General features: G+C 44.9%; 1 protein-coding gene across 1 annotated transcript in view; it reads left to right on the forward strand.

Annotated features, from left to right (window-relative positions):
• The window catches only part of LOC121539512 (A-kinase anchor protein 6), a 180764-nt gene that overhangs the window by 55681 nt on the left and 108472 nt on the right, over positions 1-16611 (forward strand). Inside the window, exons 4-5 of the mRNA XM_045207426.1 lie at positions 11234-11680; positions 11712-12911. Coding sequence (XP_045063361.1) covers positions 11234-11680; positions 11712-12911 — 1647 coding nt within the window. The remainder of the gene's footprint in view (positions 1-11233; positions 11681-11711; positions 12912-16611) is intronic.

Genomic DNA, 16611 nt, shown 5'->3' on the forward strand with positions numbered 1-16611 from the left:
ATGCTTCAAGATTGTTTTGATCACGCGGACTGGGATATGTTCCGGGTAGCTTCCGAAAATAATTTAGACGAATACACTGAAACGGTGACTGAGTTTATCAGGAAGTGTATAGGTGATGTTGTGCCCACTGTGACTATTAAAACCTACCCTAACCAGAAACTGTGGATAGATGGCAGCATTCGCGCCAATCTGAAAGCGCAAACCACCGCATTCAACCATGGCAAGGTGACTGGGAATATGGCAGAATACAAACAGTGTAGCTACTCACTCCGCAAGGCAATTAAACTGGCAAAACATCAGTATAGAGAAAAAGTGAAGTCGCAATTCAACGGCTCAGACACGAGATGTATGTGGCTGGGTCTACAGACAATCACGGACTACAAAAGGAAAACCAGCCACGTCGCCGACACAGACGTCTCGCTTCCAGACAATCTAAACACCTTCTTCGCCCGCTTTGAGGATAACACAGTGCCACTGACGAGGCCCACTACCAAGGACTGTGGCCTCTCCTTATCTGTGGCCGACGTGATTAAGACATTTAAGCATGTTAACCCCCGCAAGGCTGCCGGCCCAGACCGCATCCCTAGCCGCGTCCTCAGAGCATGCGCAGACCAGCTGGCTGGTGTGTTTAGGGACATATTCAATCTCTCCCTTTCCCAGTCTGCTGTTCCCACATGCTTCAAGATGGCCACCATTGTTCCTGTACCCAAGAAAGCAAAGGTAAATGAACTAAATGACAATCGCCCTGTAGCACTCACCTCTGTCATCATGAAGTGCTTTGAGAGACTAGTCAAGGATCACATCACCTCTACCTTACCTGTCACCCTAGACCCACTTCAATTTGCTTACCGCCCCAATAGATCCACAGACGATGCAATCGCGTTCACACTGCACACTGCCCTATCCCATCTGGACAAGAGGAATACCTATGTAAGAATGCTGTTCATTGACTATAGCTCAGCATTCAACACCATAGTACCCTCCAAGCTCATCATCAAGCTTGAGGCCCTGGGTCTGAACCCTGCCCTGTGCAACTGGGTCCTGGACTTCCTGATGGGCCGCTCCCAGGTGGTGAAGGTAGGAAACAACATCTCCACTTCGCTGATCCTCAACACTGGGGCCCCACAAGGGTGCGTGCCCAGCCCCCTCCTGTACTCCCTGTTCACCCATGACTGCGTAGCCAAGCACGCCTCCAACTCAACCATCAAGTTTGCAGACGACACAACAGTAGTAGGCTTGATTACCAACAATGACGAGACTGCCTACAGGGAGGAGGTGAGGGCCCTGGGAGTGTGGTGCCAGGAAAATAACCTCTCACTCAACATCAACAAAACAAAGGAGATGATCGTGGACTTCAGGAAACAGCAGAGGGTGCACCCCCCTATCCACATCGACGAGACCACAGTGGAGAAGGTGGAAAGCTTCAAGTTCCTTGGCGTACACATCACCGACAAACTGAAATGGGCCACCCACGCAGACAGTGTGGTGAAGAAGGCGCAACAGAGTCTCTTCAACCTCAGGAGGCTGAAGAAATTCGGCTTGGCACCTAAAACCCTGACAAACTTTTACAGATGCACAATTGAGAGCATCCTGTCAGGCTGTATCTCCACCTGGTACGGCAACTGCACCGCCCGCAACCGCAGGGCTCTCCAGAGGGTGGTGCGGTCTGCTGAATGCATTATCGGGGGCAACCTACCCGCCCTCCAAGACACATACAGCACCCGATGTCACAGGAAGGCCAAAAAGATAATCAACCACCCGAGCCACTGCCTGTTCACCCCGCTATCATCCAGAAGGCGAGGTCAGTACAGGTGCATCAAAGCTGGGACAGAGAGAATGAAAAACAGCTTCTATCTCAAGGCCATCAGACTGTTAAATAGCCATCACTAGCACATTAGAGGCTGCTGCTGCCTATTGAAATCACTGGCCATTTTAAGAAATGGAACACTAGTCACTTTAATAATGTTTACAGTCACTTTAATAATGTTTACATATCTTGCACTACTCATCTCATATGTACAGTGGGGGAAAAAAGCATTTAGTCAGCCACCAATTGTGCAAGTTCTCCCACTTAAAAAGATGAGAGAGGCCTGTAATTTTCATCATAGGTACACGTCATCTATGGATTATTTTTTTTTAAATGAATTTATTTGCAAATTATGGTGGAAAATAAGTATTTGGTCAATAACAAAAGTTTCTCAATACTTTGTTATATACCCTTTGTTGACAATGACACAGGTCAAACGTTTTCTGTAAGTCTTCACAAGGTTTTCACACACTGTTGCTGGTATTTTGGCCCATTCCTCCATGCAGATCTCCTCTAGAGCAGTGATGTTTTGGGGCTGTCGCTGGGCAACACGGACTTTCAACTCCCTCCAAAGATTTTCTATGGGGTTGAGATCTGGAGACTGGCTAGGCCACTCCAGGACCTTGAAATGCTTCTTACGAAGCCACTCCTTCGTTGCCCGGGCTGTGTGTTTGGGATCATTGTCATGCTGAAAGACCCAGCCACGTTTCATCTTCAATGCCCTTGCTGATGGAAGGAGGTTTTCACTCAAAATCTCACGATACATGGCCCCATTCATTCTTTCCTTTACACGGATCAGTCGTCCTGGTCCCTTTGCAGAAAAACAGCCCCAAAGCATGATGTTTCCACCCCCCATGCTTCACAGTAGGTATGGTGTTCTTTGGATGCAACTCAGCATTCTTTGTCCTCCAAACACGACAAGTTGAGTTTTTACCAAAAAGTTCTATTTTGGTTTCATCTGACCATATGACATTCTCCCAATCCTCTTCTGGATCATCCAAATGCACTCTAGCAAACTTCAGACGGGCCTGGACATGTACTGGCTTAAGCAGGGGGGACACGTCTGGCACTGCAGGATTTGAGTCCCTGGCGGCGTAGTGTGTTACTGATGGTAGGCTTTGTTACTTTGGTCCCAGCTCTCTGCAGGTCATTCACTAGGTCCCCCGTGTGGTTCTGGGATTTTTGCTCACCGTTCTTGTGATCATTTTGACCCCACGGGGTGAGATCTTGCGTGGAGCCCCAGATCGAGGGAGATTATCAGTGGTCTTGTATGTCTTCCATTTCCTAATAATTGCTCCCACAGTTGATTTCTTCAAACCAAGCTGCTTACCTATTGCAGATTCAGTCTTCCCAGCCTGGTGCAGGTCTACAATTTAGTTTCTGGTGTCCTTTGACAGCTCTTTGGTCTTGGCCGTAGTGGAGTTTGGAGTGTGACTGTTTGAGGTTGTGGACAGGTGTATTTTATACTGATAACAAGTTCAAACAGGTGCCATTAATACAGGTAACGAGTGGAGGACAGAGGAGCCTCTTAAAGAAGAAGTTACAGGTCTGTGAGAGCCAGATATCTTGCTTGTTTGTAGGTGACCAAATACTTATTTTCCACCATAATTTGCAAATAAATTCATTAAAAATCCTACAATGTGATTTTCTGGAATTTTTTTTCTCAATTTGTCTGTCATAGTTGACGTGTACCTATGATGAAAATTACAGGCCTCTCTCATCTTTTTAAGTGGGAGAACTTGCACAATTGGTGGCTGACTAAATACTTTTTTCCCCCACTGTATATACTGCATTCTATTCTATAATATTCTACTGTATCTTAGTCCATGCCGCTCTCTCATTGTCATTGCTTGTCCATATATGTATATTTTCTTAAATTCCATTCCTTACTAGTTTTGTGTGTATTAGGTACAGTGGGGAAAAAAGTGCATCTCCAAAATAATGGACGAATCCACTGACACAAATTACCAATATGTTGTCTTGCAAAGGAATGCTAGGTGAAGAAGTTGTTCTGGCTGATAGTGTATTTACAGGCAGTTAACTAGTCAACAGTGTCGGAAAGTACAGCACAGACCAGACAGTTAACCGTAAATGTGTGGATACATTTAATCAGGTCATATAAAATCAGCCCATATTACAACCCAGACCAGTCCAAAAAGGAAGTTTGTTTCAATCAACCAGCTCATCAGTTTATCAAGGTAATAAGTAATTTGTGTTAATTTACCTGTGAGATAATCGAAGACAAAATTAATGGAATATTGTTTTATTAATTTATATTCATCTATTTATTAATGCACGGGACAACGTGGTCCTTGGAGATGATGCTCGTGCACAGCAGGTCAACAGTTAGGCTATAAAAAAGCGCAGACTAGACGCTCTCCCCAACGTTTCATAAAGAAGTCGGACATGAACAAGCAGGGTCAAATTAAATGAATAATTGATTATAAAAAATAATTGTTTCCGAAAAGTAGTGAAATATTTATGTTGATAATGTCTTTGAGATTTAGTGCATTAAAGCATAGGCTGCGGATGACAACGACGCTGAGTGTCAGCAGACATTTACAGTGCCCTCGGAAAGTATTCAGAACCCTTCACTTTTTCCACATTTTGTTACGTTACAGCCTTATTCTAAAATTGATTAAATAAATGTTTTTCCTCAGCAATTTACACACAATACCCCATAATGACAAAGGAAAAACAGGTTTTTATAAATTTTTGCAAATGTATTACAAATAAAAAACAGAAATACCTTATTTACATAAGTATCCAGACCCTTTGCTATGAGACTCGAAATTGAGCTCAGGTGCATCCTGTTTCCATTGCTCATCCTTGAGATGTTTCTACAACTTGATTGGAGTCCACCTGGGGTAAATTCTATTGATTGGACATGATTTGGAAAGGCACATACCTGTCTATATAAGGTCCCATAGTTGACAGTGCATGTCAGAGCAAAACCCAAGCCATGACGTCAAAGGAATTGTTAGTAGAGCTCCAATACTGGATTGTGTCGAGGCACAGATCTGGGGAAGGGTACCAAAAAATGTCTGCGGCATTGAAGGTCCCCAAGAACACAGTGGCCTCATCATTCTTAAATGGAAGATGTTTGGAACCACCAAGACTCTTCCTAGATCTGGCTGCCCGGCCAAACTGAGCATTCAGGGGAGAAGGGCCTTGGTCAGGGAGGTGACCAAGAACCTGATGGTCTCTCTGACAGAGCTCTAGAGTTCCTCAGTGGAGATGGGAGAACCTTCCAGAAGGACAACCATCTCTGCAGCACTCCACCAATCAGGTCTTTATGGTAGAGTGGCCAGACGGAAGCCACTTCTCAGTAAAAGGCACATGACAGCCCACTTGGAGTTTGCCAAAAGGGACTCTCAGACCATGACAAACAAGATTCTCTGGTCTGATGAAACCAAGATTGAATTCTTTGGCCTGAATGCCAAGCATCACGTCTGGAGGAAACCTGGCACCATCCCTACGGTGAAGCATGGTGGTGGCAGCATCATGCTGTGGGGATGTTTTTCAGCAGCAGGGACTGGTAGACTAGTCAGGATAAAGGGAAAGATTAACGTATCAAAGTACAGAGAGATCCTTGATGAAAACCTGCTCCAGAGCACTCAGGACCTCAGACTGGGGTAAAGGTTCACCTTCCAACAGGACACTAAGCACACAGCCAAGACAATGCAGGAGTGGCTTCGGGACAAGTCTCTGAATGTCCTTGAGTGGTCCAGCCAGAGCCCGGACTTGAACCCGATCGAACATCTCTGGAGAGACCTGAAAAACTCCCCAAATACAGGTGTGCCAAGCTTGTAGCGTCATACCCAAGAAGACTCAATGCTGTAATCACTGCCAAAGGTGCTTCAACAAAGTACTGAGTAAAGGGTCTGAATACTTATGTAAATGTGATATTTAAGTTTTTTTATTTTAAAGAAATTATCAAACATTTCAAAAAAACTGTTTTTGCTTTGTCATTATGGGGTATTGTGTGTGGATTGGTCAGGGGGGGGAAAACAATTGAATCAATTTTAGAATAAGGCTGTAACGTAACAAAATGTGGAAAAAGTCAAGGGGTGGGAATACTTTCCGAAGGCACTGTAATTTGAAGTCAATCCACAATTTATTTTGGACTAATTTGATAATGACTGTCAATGGCTGATGTGGATGTGGTGTGGAGTCAGGCGCAGGACACAGAAGCTTAGTCCAACAGACTTTACTGGACAGAAACACGACAATACAAAAACGGACCTCAACAAAACGGAGGCGAGCGATTACGCAAACTGTGCGTAAATAAAAATAGATAGGAGCAAAATACACAGCACCAATGGACAGGCGGACAATAACACACAATCTCACATACACAAAGCAGGAAATTTATAGGTCACATAATTAGACACAAACGGACACAGGTGCAACAGACAGACCAAACCAAACAAACATCGAAACATCCAACGGTGGTAGCTAGTACTCCGGGGACGACGAACGCCGAAGCCTGCCCGAGCAAGGAGGAGGAGCAGTCTCGGCCAAATTCGTGACATTGACTTTAGATGATTATGGTATGCACACGTGAAAATTAGTTCACTCGTCATGTGAGAAGGTGCTATATCGGTCTCTTGATGGGGGGTAGAAAATAACTGGACCAAAAGACAGGACCGTAGTCATAAAACATGAGTTATTGTAAAGGGGGTGAACTTTAATCACTATCTCTGCGGCATTCTCTCTTGTGAGTCTTCTGCATTTCGGTGGGAACAGAAGCCTTCAGTCAAATATCAGGACGTTTGTGGTTAGCTTCTCGAAAATTGCAGCTTCATATTTAGTACTTGTGTAAGGGTCATGTCTGGTACACAGTGTGATGGAAAATGACTGTATCAAGTGTAGACAACACAGGGTCAGTAGTTAAAGCAAGTTTAGCTAAGGTTGAGTGTCTGAGCAGGCCTTATTCATTGATATGATTACACAGAACAATGAAAGGATGTGTGTGTTCACTGGGTCTCCTGGCCTGTCCACTGGACATGCTGTTCTCTTCAGTCATCCACTGGACATCCTGGCCACTACAATAGGCTAAGCTTTTGGTACATTTCAGTTTAGGAGACTAACTCCCACACACTGAGTGTACATAAAACATCAGGTAAAAAGAGAGAAACATATTGTGTTGCATTGATTTCAGTTGCTGTGGTAGCTGATGTGTATAATGTTGAGTCATCAGCGTATGTAGACACACAGGCTTTACTCAATGTGAGTGGTAGGTCATTAGTAAAAATTGAAAAAAGTAAGGGGCCAAGACAGCTACCTTGAGGTATGCCAAACTCTACCTGGTTTACGTTAGATAGGCTTCCATTAAAGAACACCCTCTGTATTCTGTTAGATACATTACTCTCAAGCCACGATAAAGCCATACGTTTTTTCAGCAGCAGACTGTGATTGATAATGTCAAAAGCTGCACTGAAGTCTAACAAAACAGCTCCCACAATCTTCTTATTATAAAACTATTTTCTGCCAATCATCAGTCATTTGTGTCAGTGCCGTACATGTTGAGTGCCCTTCCCTATAAGTGTGCTGAAAGTTAGTTGTTAATTTGTTTACTGTGAAATAGCATTGTATCTGGTCCAACAATTTTTCTCTCCAAAAGTTTGCTAAGGAAGCTGATTGGTTGGCTGTTAGAACCAGTAAAGGGTGCTTTGCTATTCTTGGTAAACGGAATGACTTCTGCGTCCCTCCAGGCATGAGGGCAGACACTTTCCTGTAGGCTTAGATTGAAGAGATTAGTCGTTCCACCTCAAAAAGCACAAGAAAGAGGATCTCAGATTGTTCTGAAATAATGTATGTAGTTAGAAACAGATAAGATTAGCATTCCAGAAACATTATTTTGTTGAAAGATCAATGTTGAGAAATTAAGCTAATTGATTGAACCCAAATTGGCCATTTCACTTTTCATTTTCAGCACCATTTAGTGGTCAGAACCTGGTACTATCAGGATGTATGATATAAACCTAACAACTTCAATAACTAATTACTCTGAACAGGGGGGGGGGAAACATCACCAAATTCACAGAAAATACATTGCATAAATTCACAGAAAATACCTTGCATAGGTTGCAAGGTAAACAATTCTCCAAGCTGCAGCTTCATATTACTTGTCAAACATAGAGCACTGATACTGCATACTGGCCATTGGGGTGTGCTTGGTGTGGGGGGTCTGTGGGTGGCTTTTGACCATTTATTTGGATTCCTCACTTCTTAATCATTATTAAGAAGAGTTTTGAGCCAAATCTGACGTTGGGTACTATATTTATTGAATATTATACGAATCCTATAAATTGAAATGGCCAATTTGGTTGCAAGCAATTAGCTTAATTTCTCAGATTAAAAATTGACTTTCAATAAAATAATGTTGCAGGAATGCTTATCTTATCTGTTTTTAACTACAGAAACCATTTCAGAACAATCTGAGATGGTGGGTGTCATGGCTTGCTGAAATAAAATGGATCGACCCAGATGGCAAATAGGAGTGGCAATATAGTCCTCTACCATCCTCAGTAATTCTCCATCCAAGTTGGCAGTACCAGGGGCCTCATTTATCAACGTGCATGCGCACAAAAAATACTCTAAACCTTGCACGCGCCAGTTTTCCCAGAAAGGTTGGTATTTATCAATGTTGAATTTGACGGGAAAGTATGCATATCACCCACGCAAATCTCAAAACATGCGTGCGCACAACTTCGAGAAAGGTTGATCAACTGTATTGCAAGCAAATAGGCGTATTGTTTGTTTGGGGGAAATGGAAGGTGTTTGATGCACGGGAATGATAATAATGTTAGGCTAATAAAAACATGAAAACGTAGGCCTAATGATAAAACAGATGGATTTGCCATTGGTAAGGAGATCGCATAGCAGTATGTCGTCTAATATGTTTATTTTACTTTTATTATATAGGCCTAAATCATAATCATATTGCAGGACATCTCTCCTGACATAACTGGTTAAGATTCTTCCGGCTACACAAAAAAATTGTAGGCTAGCATTGATCAATCGCTCATTCAATAGCCAAGCATGCTTGACAGTATGTGACAGTATGGGTAGGTTACAGTATTGCTGTGCGATAGGATTAGGAGCGCGACATCATAGCCTATTTAATTTCAGAGCCTACACCAAGGCAGGAGATAGAAACACGATCATGTATTGATAAACATAATATTGAACAACAATTCGTCTTTTGCATAGAAGTGTGGGCTGTAGCATTTACTTTTAAATTGTTAGAAATTGCGCGGCCGGTGTTTGGCACTCGCTAGGCGGCATGCATTTGTAGTTTGGAAAAGTCACCGCATCATTCTGTCCACACCTCTACAGAAATGTGATCAAATTTGCCATTGTTTTTTTGGAACTATCATGGCCCAGTCCAACATCTCAAACTCATACATCAAATGAGGGTGTTGTTGTTACTATAAAAGGTGAATGCAGGGCGTTTTCCAGGCAAGGTTGTAGCACTCGTTCACGACTGCACAAATATAATATGGCTCTGATTTATCATTGAAAACAATTGTACACTGAGTATACAAATCCAGGTGAAAGCTATGATCCCTTATTGATGTCACCTGTTAAATCCACTTCAATCGGTGTAGATGAAGGGGAGGAGACAGGTTAAAGGAGGAATTCTAAGCCTTGAGACAATTGAGTCATGGATTGTGTATGTGTGTCATTCAGAGGGTGAAGTGCCTTTGAATGGGGTATGGTAGAATGGGGTATGGTATTAGGTGCCAGGCCAGGCGCACCAGTTTGTGTCAAGAACTGCAACGCTGCTGGATTTTTTACGCTAAACAGTTTCCCATGTGTATCAAGAATGGTCTACCACCCAAAGGACATCCAGCCAACTTGACACAACTGTGGGAAGCATTGGAGTCAACATGGGCCAGCATCCCTGTGGAACACTTTTGACACCTTGAGTCCATGATGTCCTTAATGTTTTGTACACTCAGTGTATATATGTTGCTTGCACAGTTTGATAAATCCATAGAGGAAGAGGCGAAGCGAGAGGGATAACTGGGCCCAAAATCTGTCTTTTCCAGCAGGTGGTGTTTTTTGTTTCTTTAGCGAGGAACTTTTGTATGGAGGTCAATGAGTGTCACATTTTTAAATGAGGCCCCAGGTGGTTTGTCATTATTGATAGACAACAATAAATGTTTTTGCCTCTTCCACACTCACTTTACAGAATAAAAAAAATAATGCTTGCGTTCATAATTTGGTCAAATATTAAGGTTGAGTTTGTTGTTGGGATGTCATGTCTAAGTTTGCTAATCTTGCCAATAAAAAAGTAATTAAAGTAGTTGGCAATATCAGAGGGTTTTGTGATGAATGAGCTGTGTTCGTCTTTTTGCCTTACATTTAATTTAAGGTGCTCCAAAGCTTTTTACTATCATCCTTTATATAATTTATCTTTGTTTCCTAGTACATTTTTTTCATTTTTTTTGTTTATTCACTTGTTTGCCAATCGGCTATGCAGCCAGACTTACTGTATTTGCCATGAAACTGAAGGGAAACAAAGTGTCAGCAGTTAAAGCAAGTTTAGCTAAGGTTCAGTGTCTGAGCAGGCCTTATTAAATTATATGATTACACAGAACAATGAAAGGATGTGTGTGTTCACTGGAGCTCCTGGCCTGTCCACTGGACACGCTGTTTTCTTCAGTCATGCTCTGGACATCCTGGCCTCTACAATAGGCTAAGCTTTTGGTAAATTTTAGTTTAGGAGACTAACTCCCACACATCGTGTACATAAAACACCAGGTAAAAGGAGAGAAACATTTCGAAAAAAATCAAAAATCGCCATGTTACACATCAAAGCTTCTGTCCATCCAATGTATGTTACATAGAGAGTGCAGTGCACACCACCCTGTGGCCCATGCAGGAATTACTACTCACTACTGATGACTCCATGGATGTGGAATATGATTTACTGTAGTATAATGTAGACTCTTTGGAGTTTCTTATCTTTTATGTTGGAAAACACAACCCCTTTTGGTTTATTTAAAGTGGCAATCTGCGATTGATACATATATTTTTTGACTTTTCATTTAATGATATACAGCCTTTGATTATTGAATGTAACTTATAAATCCCTCATGAGCTTAGTTCAACTGTCGTACCCCATCAGAACCCAAAATATAATCATGTTTTACTCCATGTTTGTAAACAATGCAATTGTAAATAAACACTGTATAGCTTCAAAACATGGTTAAAGCTATCATTTTGATCTCATGGATGGTCAGTCCTTGTATCCATATCTTTGTCTATGAATGTGGGAGTAGTTACATTTCTCCAGCCCCATCCCTCAGCTGTTTGTTGTTTGAACTGCAGATTGTCCCTTTAAGGCATTGTAACTTGAACATTCAGAGTTAACTTAAGTGGAGTGTTAATCATATGTTTCTCCCCCCCCAGGCTCGCCTGGACGCTCTGACAGAGGTGGACGACTGTGGCCAGCTGACCATTAAGTGCAGTCAGGACTACTTCTCCCTGGACTGTGGCATCACAGCCTACGAGCTCAGCGACTACAGCCCCAGTGAGGACCAGGAGGGTACCAGGGGACCGGGCCAGGGCCAGGAGCCCCGCTCTAGCTACCCCGGGCTGGAGAGAGACTTCCCAGAGCTCATCCAGAGTGTGGATCTGCTGACCATCACAGTCAAGCAGAACCAGAGCCAGGGGGCCATCCCAGAGCAGGAGGAGGAGCCAGGGACCTCCATAGAGAGACTGAAAGACACACCCTCTAGCGCAGGAGAGGACAACAATCCTGCACCAGGGCCCACAATGCTCTGCGGCACGTCCCAGAGTGAGAGCACTCCGCTCTCCAAGCGCCCCCTCCAGGGCAGCGTGAGTAACGAGGGTGTCCCCCACCCAGCCCTCCCTGCCTAAGAAGCTCATGTACCTGGAGGGAGAGACTGAGACCAGCCTCAGCCTGAGGAGGTCCACCCTGCCTCCATCTCTTCAGTTCCAGGCAGACCTGAGCCGGAGCACCCCCTCCCTCTTGGACCCTCCGGACCGCTCCAAGTTCTGGCTGGAGCTGGACGCTGTGTACCCCAGCAACGCCAGCCAGTCCTACAACAGCCTGCATGCAATGAACGACAGGAACCTGCAGGCCAGCAGACAGAGCGAGGCTGGAGGGTACCAGAGACAGGGGGGCCCTGCTGGAGCTCACATCTCCCTGCAGAGGAGCTCCTCAGAGGCAGGGCAGGGAGGCCACTTCCCACAAGACCTCTCCCCCTTCCCCATCCCCTTCTCAGGCACTGGGGAATGCAACAGGGGCATTGATGATCCACAGACAGTCAGAGACACAGACAGCCCCCTACCTTCTCCCATGAGGGAGCCCTTGAACCACGAATCACATGACGAGGCCTCCAGTGAGGACTCCAGTCCCCTCACCAAAGCATCCGACTGGATCATCCAGCGCCAGGGTCCCCAGGGGCCCCATCTCCACCACCAAGCCCAAGCCTCAGCCGAGGATAGCCCTAACCCCAGCGAAGAGCGGTGGTTCGGGTCAGATGAGTTCTTGGCTCTGCCCGCCCAGCTGAAGAAGACAGAGATGTTGGCTATGAAGCTGGAGACCCTTGCCAAGGCGTTGCCCCAGAGACCCGGCCACCAGGGACACCACGAGTCCTTCCAGGATGTGGACGACTGGGAGCTGACTGAGGTCAACTCAGACTGGGAGGGTGAGGGCCCGGGCAGCCCCAACCCCCCTCTGGGCCTCCCCGCCCTCCAACAGCCCTACAAGAGGCCCTTCCGGGTGGGGATGGGGCGTTTCTCACCCACCTCATCCAGCGACATGGCTCCGTCCCTGGATGAGAGCCTTGAGTCGGGCCCCCTCAGTGACCTACTGTCTGAGGACGAGGCCTGGAGCTCCGGGGAGAGTAGGATGAGAGACAACAACAGGGGCTGGAGCTCCGGTGAGACCAGAGGGAGCTCTACTGGCTCCAGAAGGAGAGACACCAACAGGTTACCCCTACAGCCCACCACCACTACCATGGCCCCCCACATAGAAACACAGTGTAAACCCCTTATCCAACAGTTACTGGATGACATCCAGCACCATGACAACCACCCAGACATATGGGGCAAGATAGAGGTAAGGAGAGCCACAGGCTCTGTCACATACAGTTTTACTATGATGTTGTTGTTGTTTCAAACATTGGTTATTCTAGTGCCTGAAATTTACAGTAGATGGACTCCAAAGTGAATGTATTCCCTAAATCATTCCTGTTCATAATGATGGTGTCTATATGAATTCAAATGTCAACACATATTGTCCCATGTGGCTCAGTTGGTAGAGTATGATGCTTGCAATGCCAGGGTTGTGGGTTTGATTCCCACGGGGAACCAGTACGAAAAGAGTGTGAAATATATGCACTCACTACTGTAAGTCGCTCTGGATAAGAGCGTCTGCTAAATTACTAAAATGTAAAAAATAATATTCAAAGGTCAGTTCTTAACTGACAGGTGCAGTATTGATTAAGTGATTTATGAACAGATCCATCATTGCTGCCATCCTGCATATGGTAATATGACATTAGTATACAAGGAAAGGTTTCCTCCAATGTCAGACTGAGAATTGAAGTTATTTTGCCATGTTTGAATACCTACACATCAGAGGAGATGGTTTAACCTGCTTTTGAGGTTCATTCAGCAAATTGTTGCCAAATCGAAAGCATACTGCATACCTGTATCTTCTGATCCAATTCTTATTTGTACATTCAGAAATAATCAAACTTGACAGCAAAGCCGGCCAGCACATCAAAAGCTTAGTGAAACACGTTGCTCTGTCGTCTTCTCTCTACTCTCACATAGAGTAGCCTCATAGAAACCACTAACCAGTGCATTGCGACCTTCCTTCTCCTGCCTGCCTCTCATGTTAATGTCTCCCATCTATGTAATTAGACCATTAGGTAAATAATGAAGAGCATGTAATCAAGTCTCTGAAGGAGCTGGAAGCTAATTGATGATTTGATGAGAGTAAGAGACCCAGGAAATCTGCAGGACAATATACTCAGAGAGAGAGAGAGAGAGAGAGAGAGAGAGAGAGAGAGGAGAGAGAGAGAGAGAGAGAGAGAGAGAGAGAGAGGGAAGAGAGAGAGAGAGAGAGAGAGAGAGAGAGAGAGAGAGAGAGAGAGAGGGGGGGGGGGGGGGGGGGAGAGAGAGAGAGAGAGAGAGGAGAGAGAGAGAGAGAGAGAGAGAGAGAGAGAGAGAGAGAGAGAGAGAGAGAGAGAGAGAGAGAGAGAGAGAGAGAGAGAGAGAGAGAGAGAGAGAGAGAGAGAGAGAGAGAGAGAGAGAGAGAGAGAGAGAGAGAGTTCAGCCTCCCCAGCTGGTCTCTGCCATCACAGGGATGTCTGTATACCACTTTTTCCACAGCCCTGGACAATGTCAATGTTAGTAGGGGTTAATATGAGCCAGCCTGTGAATCTGAATAACTAGTACTGTATAATCCTTTAGTATCAACATTCTCTACAATATATGATTGAAGTTATATTGAATGTTATCTGTAGTTTCACTTGGTCTGTAGATATTCTGCCATGTAAATACTCTGGCTGTGTCCCAAATGGCACCCTATTTCCTATATGCTTCTGACCAGAGCATTATGGGCCCTGGTCAAAAGTAGTGCGCTAAATAGCGAATAGGATGCCATTTGGGACGCATTCTCAGTCTTTTGACTAGACAGTCTCTTCCTATTTATCTCCACTGTTAGTCAGTGAGTCACATAGTGAATTCTCTCCCGTTGGTAAAGCCTGATTAGCACAGTGCAGTTTCAATGCCACCTGCTGGCAGGAACGGAGAATAATGACTTTCTTCTCTTTGGAAAAAAAGATAGAATTCTTACCTAGGCTCGTCTACAATGCCCACATATCAATGCGTTCATTTTATGCATACCATTTTTTTGGGACATCAAATTATTGCTGTTATTATTCTGTAATACATAACCCGCTTTTGATCTTTCTATTGCTTATTACTGAGTGCTAGATGCTAAGGTTGCCACTTTCGCGAATACATAGGATTATATGTACAGGACAGTCAGACATCTCCATGGTTCACGTACAATCTGAGGATTAGCATATCCTCTCCTTCTCCTTCTCCTCTCTGTATCCGGATGGAAGGCTGAGGCTGAGCTGATACTGAGGCTGAGGCTGATGCTGAAAGAGAGGCAGCCAGGCTGGGGCTGGGGCTGTGAGACTGGGGCCGAGAGACAGATTAAGACCGGGGCTGAGGCTGGGACTGAAAGAGAAGTTAGGGCTGGGGTTGTGAGTAGGGTTTGACGGTATCCAGATTTTCATACCATCATACCGTTTCTGTACCATACTAGGGTATACAGTATTCCCGAATGTGCACACAAGGGGCGCTATTTAAAAAAAAACAAATAGATGTATATAAAAAAAAATTGGGGATGCACAAAACAATTTAGGCAACAGTGATCTTGATCCAGGAGGGGATTGAATGTCTCTTCTGTAACCAAGAAGCTTGATCTTGACATCTAGCCACTTAGCTAGCAAGTTAACAAACCAAATGCATAGCTGGAGCCCTGAGCTGGATATCATTTATTTGACACATCTTAGATTTCTTATAGTTATATTTAACTTCTAGTTATAAGCAGTGGCGTAGCACGCACCCCCTGCAAAATACCGTAGTTATTTCGAAATACCCCGGTATACGGTATAAATGGTATATCGCCCAAGCCTTGTTATGAGGCTGAAGCTCAGACTGAGACAGAGGCTGATGCTGAGAGAGAGACAGCCAGGCTGAGGTTGGGGCTGGGAGAGAAGCTGAGGCTGTGAGGCTGAGTGAGAGACAGCCAGGCTGAGGCTGGGGCTGTCAGGCTGGGGCTGAGCCTGGGACTGAGAGAGAAGCTGAGGCCGTGAGGCTGAGAGAGGCAGCCAGGCGCGCCACCTGAGATGATACGTGTCACACAGGGAGGTGATTGATTACATTAGCATGCGGGCCTCTGGAGATGACTTCATCCTCATGGCAACAGACAGCTGGCAGCTGAAGGTTCTACTGGGGGCGTCTCAGGGGCCTAGTCAAGTGTGACGCTACTGACGAGCAGAGTCTTCCTTCCCTCCATCCTTCCTCTCTCTCTTTCTCTCTACCTCTGCCTTTTTTTTCTCCTTTCTCCGCCGGTCTCTCTCTTTCTCTCTCTCTCTCTCTCTCTCTCTTTCTCTCTCTCTTTCCCTGGGAGAAGTTCTGAGGGGATGGATGGGAAGAGAAGGGATGTTGCTCATTCATGTTATTCATACGCTTTTCCTCCTGCCTGCTTGCCTGGCGCATTACACTGGCCCACAAATCCATTCTGTGACACGCTAGGCCCTGCCGTTAATGCTGTTGTGACCAGGGGCTGTGTATTCATCTTGGTTGAAAGCTTTACTGGTGGAGAGGGAGGATGAAAAGGAAATGCACATAACGTCCCTGGCCTGGGGAATTGTGTTCTAGTCCCACTGTCTGTTGATTTCCATTGACTGGTACAATTCTGCTGTAATGTACCTATCTCACTGGCTAATATGAGCAGCTTACTGCTAGGTTACGGCACACAGACAGGACATTCATGCAATGTCTTTTTTTAAATGAGAGAGAGAGAGAGATGAGAGAGAGAGAGAGTTGCAAGAGAGAAAGATGCAAGAGAGAAAGAGAGAGAAATGTGCAAGAGAGAGAGAGAGACATATGCAAGAGGGAGAGAGAGAGAAATATGCAAGAGGGAGAGAGAGAGAAATATGCAATAGAGGGTGAGGGACAGTGTTAGGTAGTGAACTGAGCTAAGTCCTGGGCTATGCTCAGTGCCCACTACA

Source organism: Coregonus clupeaformis, chromosome 25 (assembly GCF_020615455.1).
Source record: "Coregonus clupeaformis isolate EN_2021a chromosome 25, ASM2061545v1, whole genome shotgun sequence".
Taxonomy (NCBI): Eukaryota; Metazoa; Chordata; class Actinopteri; order Salmoniformes; family Salmonidae; genus Coregonus; species Coregonus clupeaformis.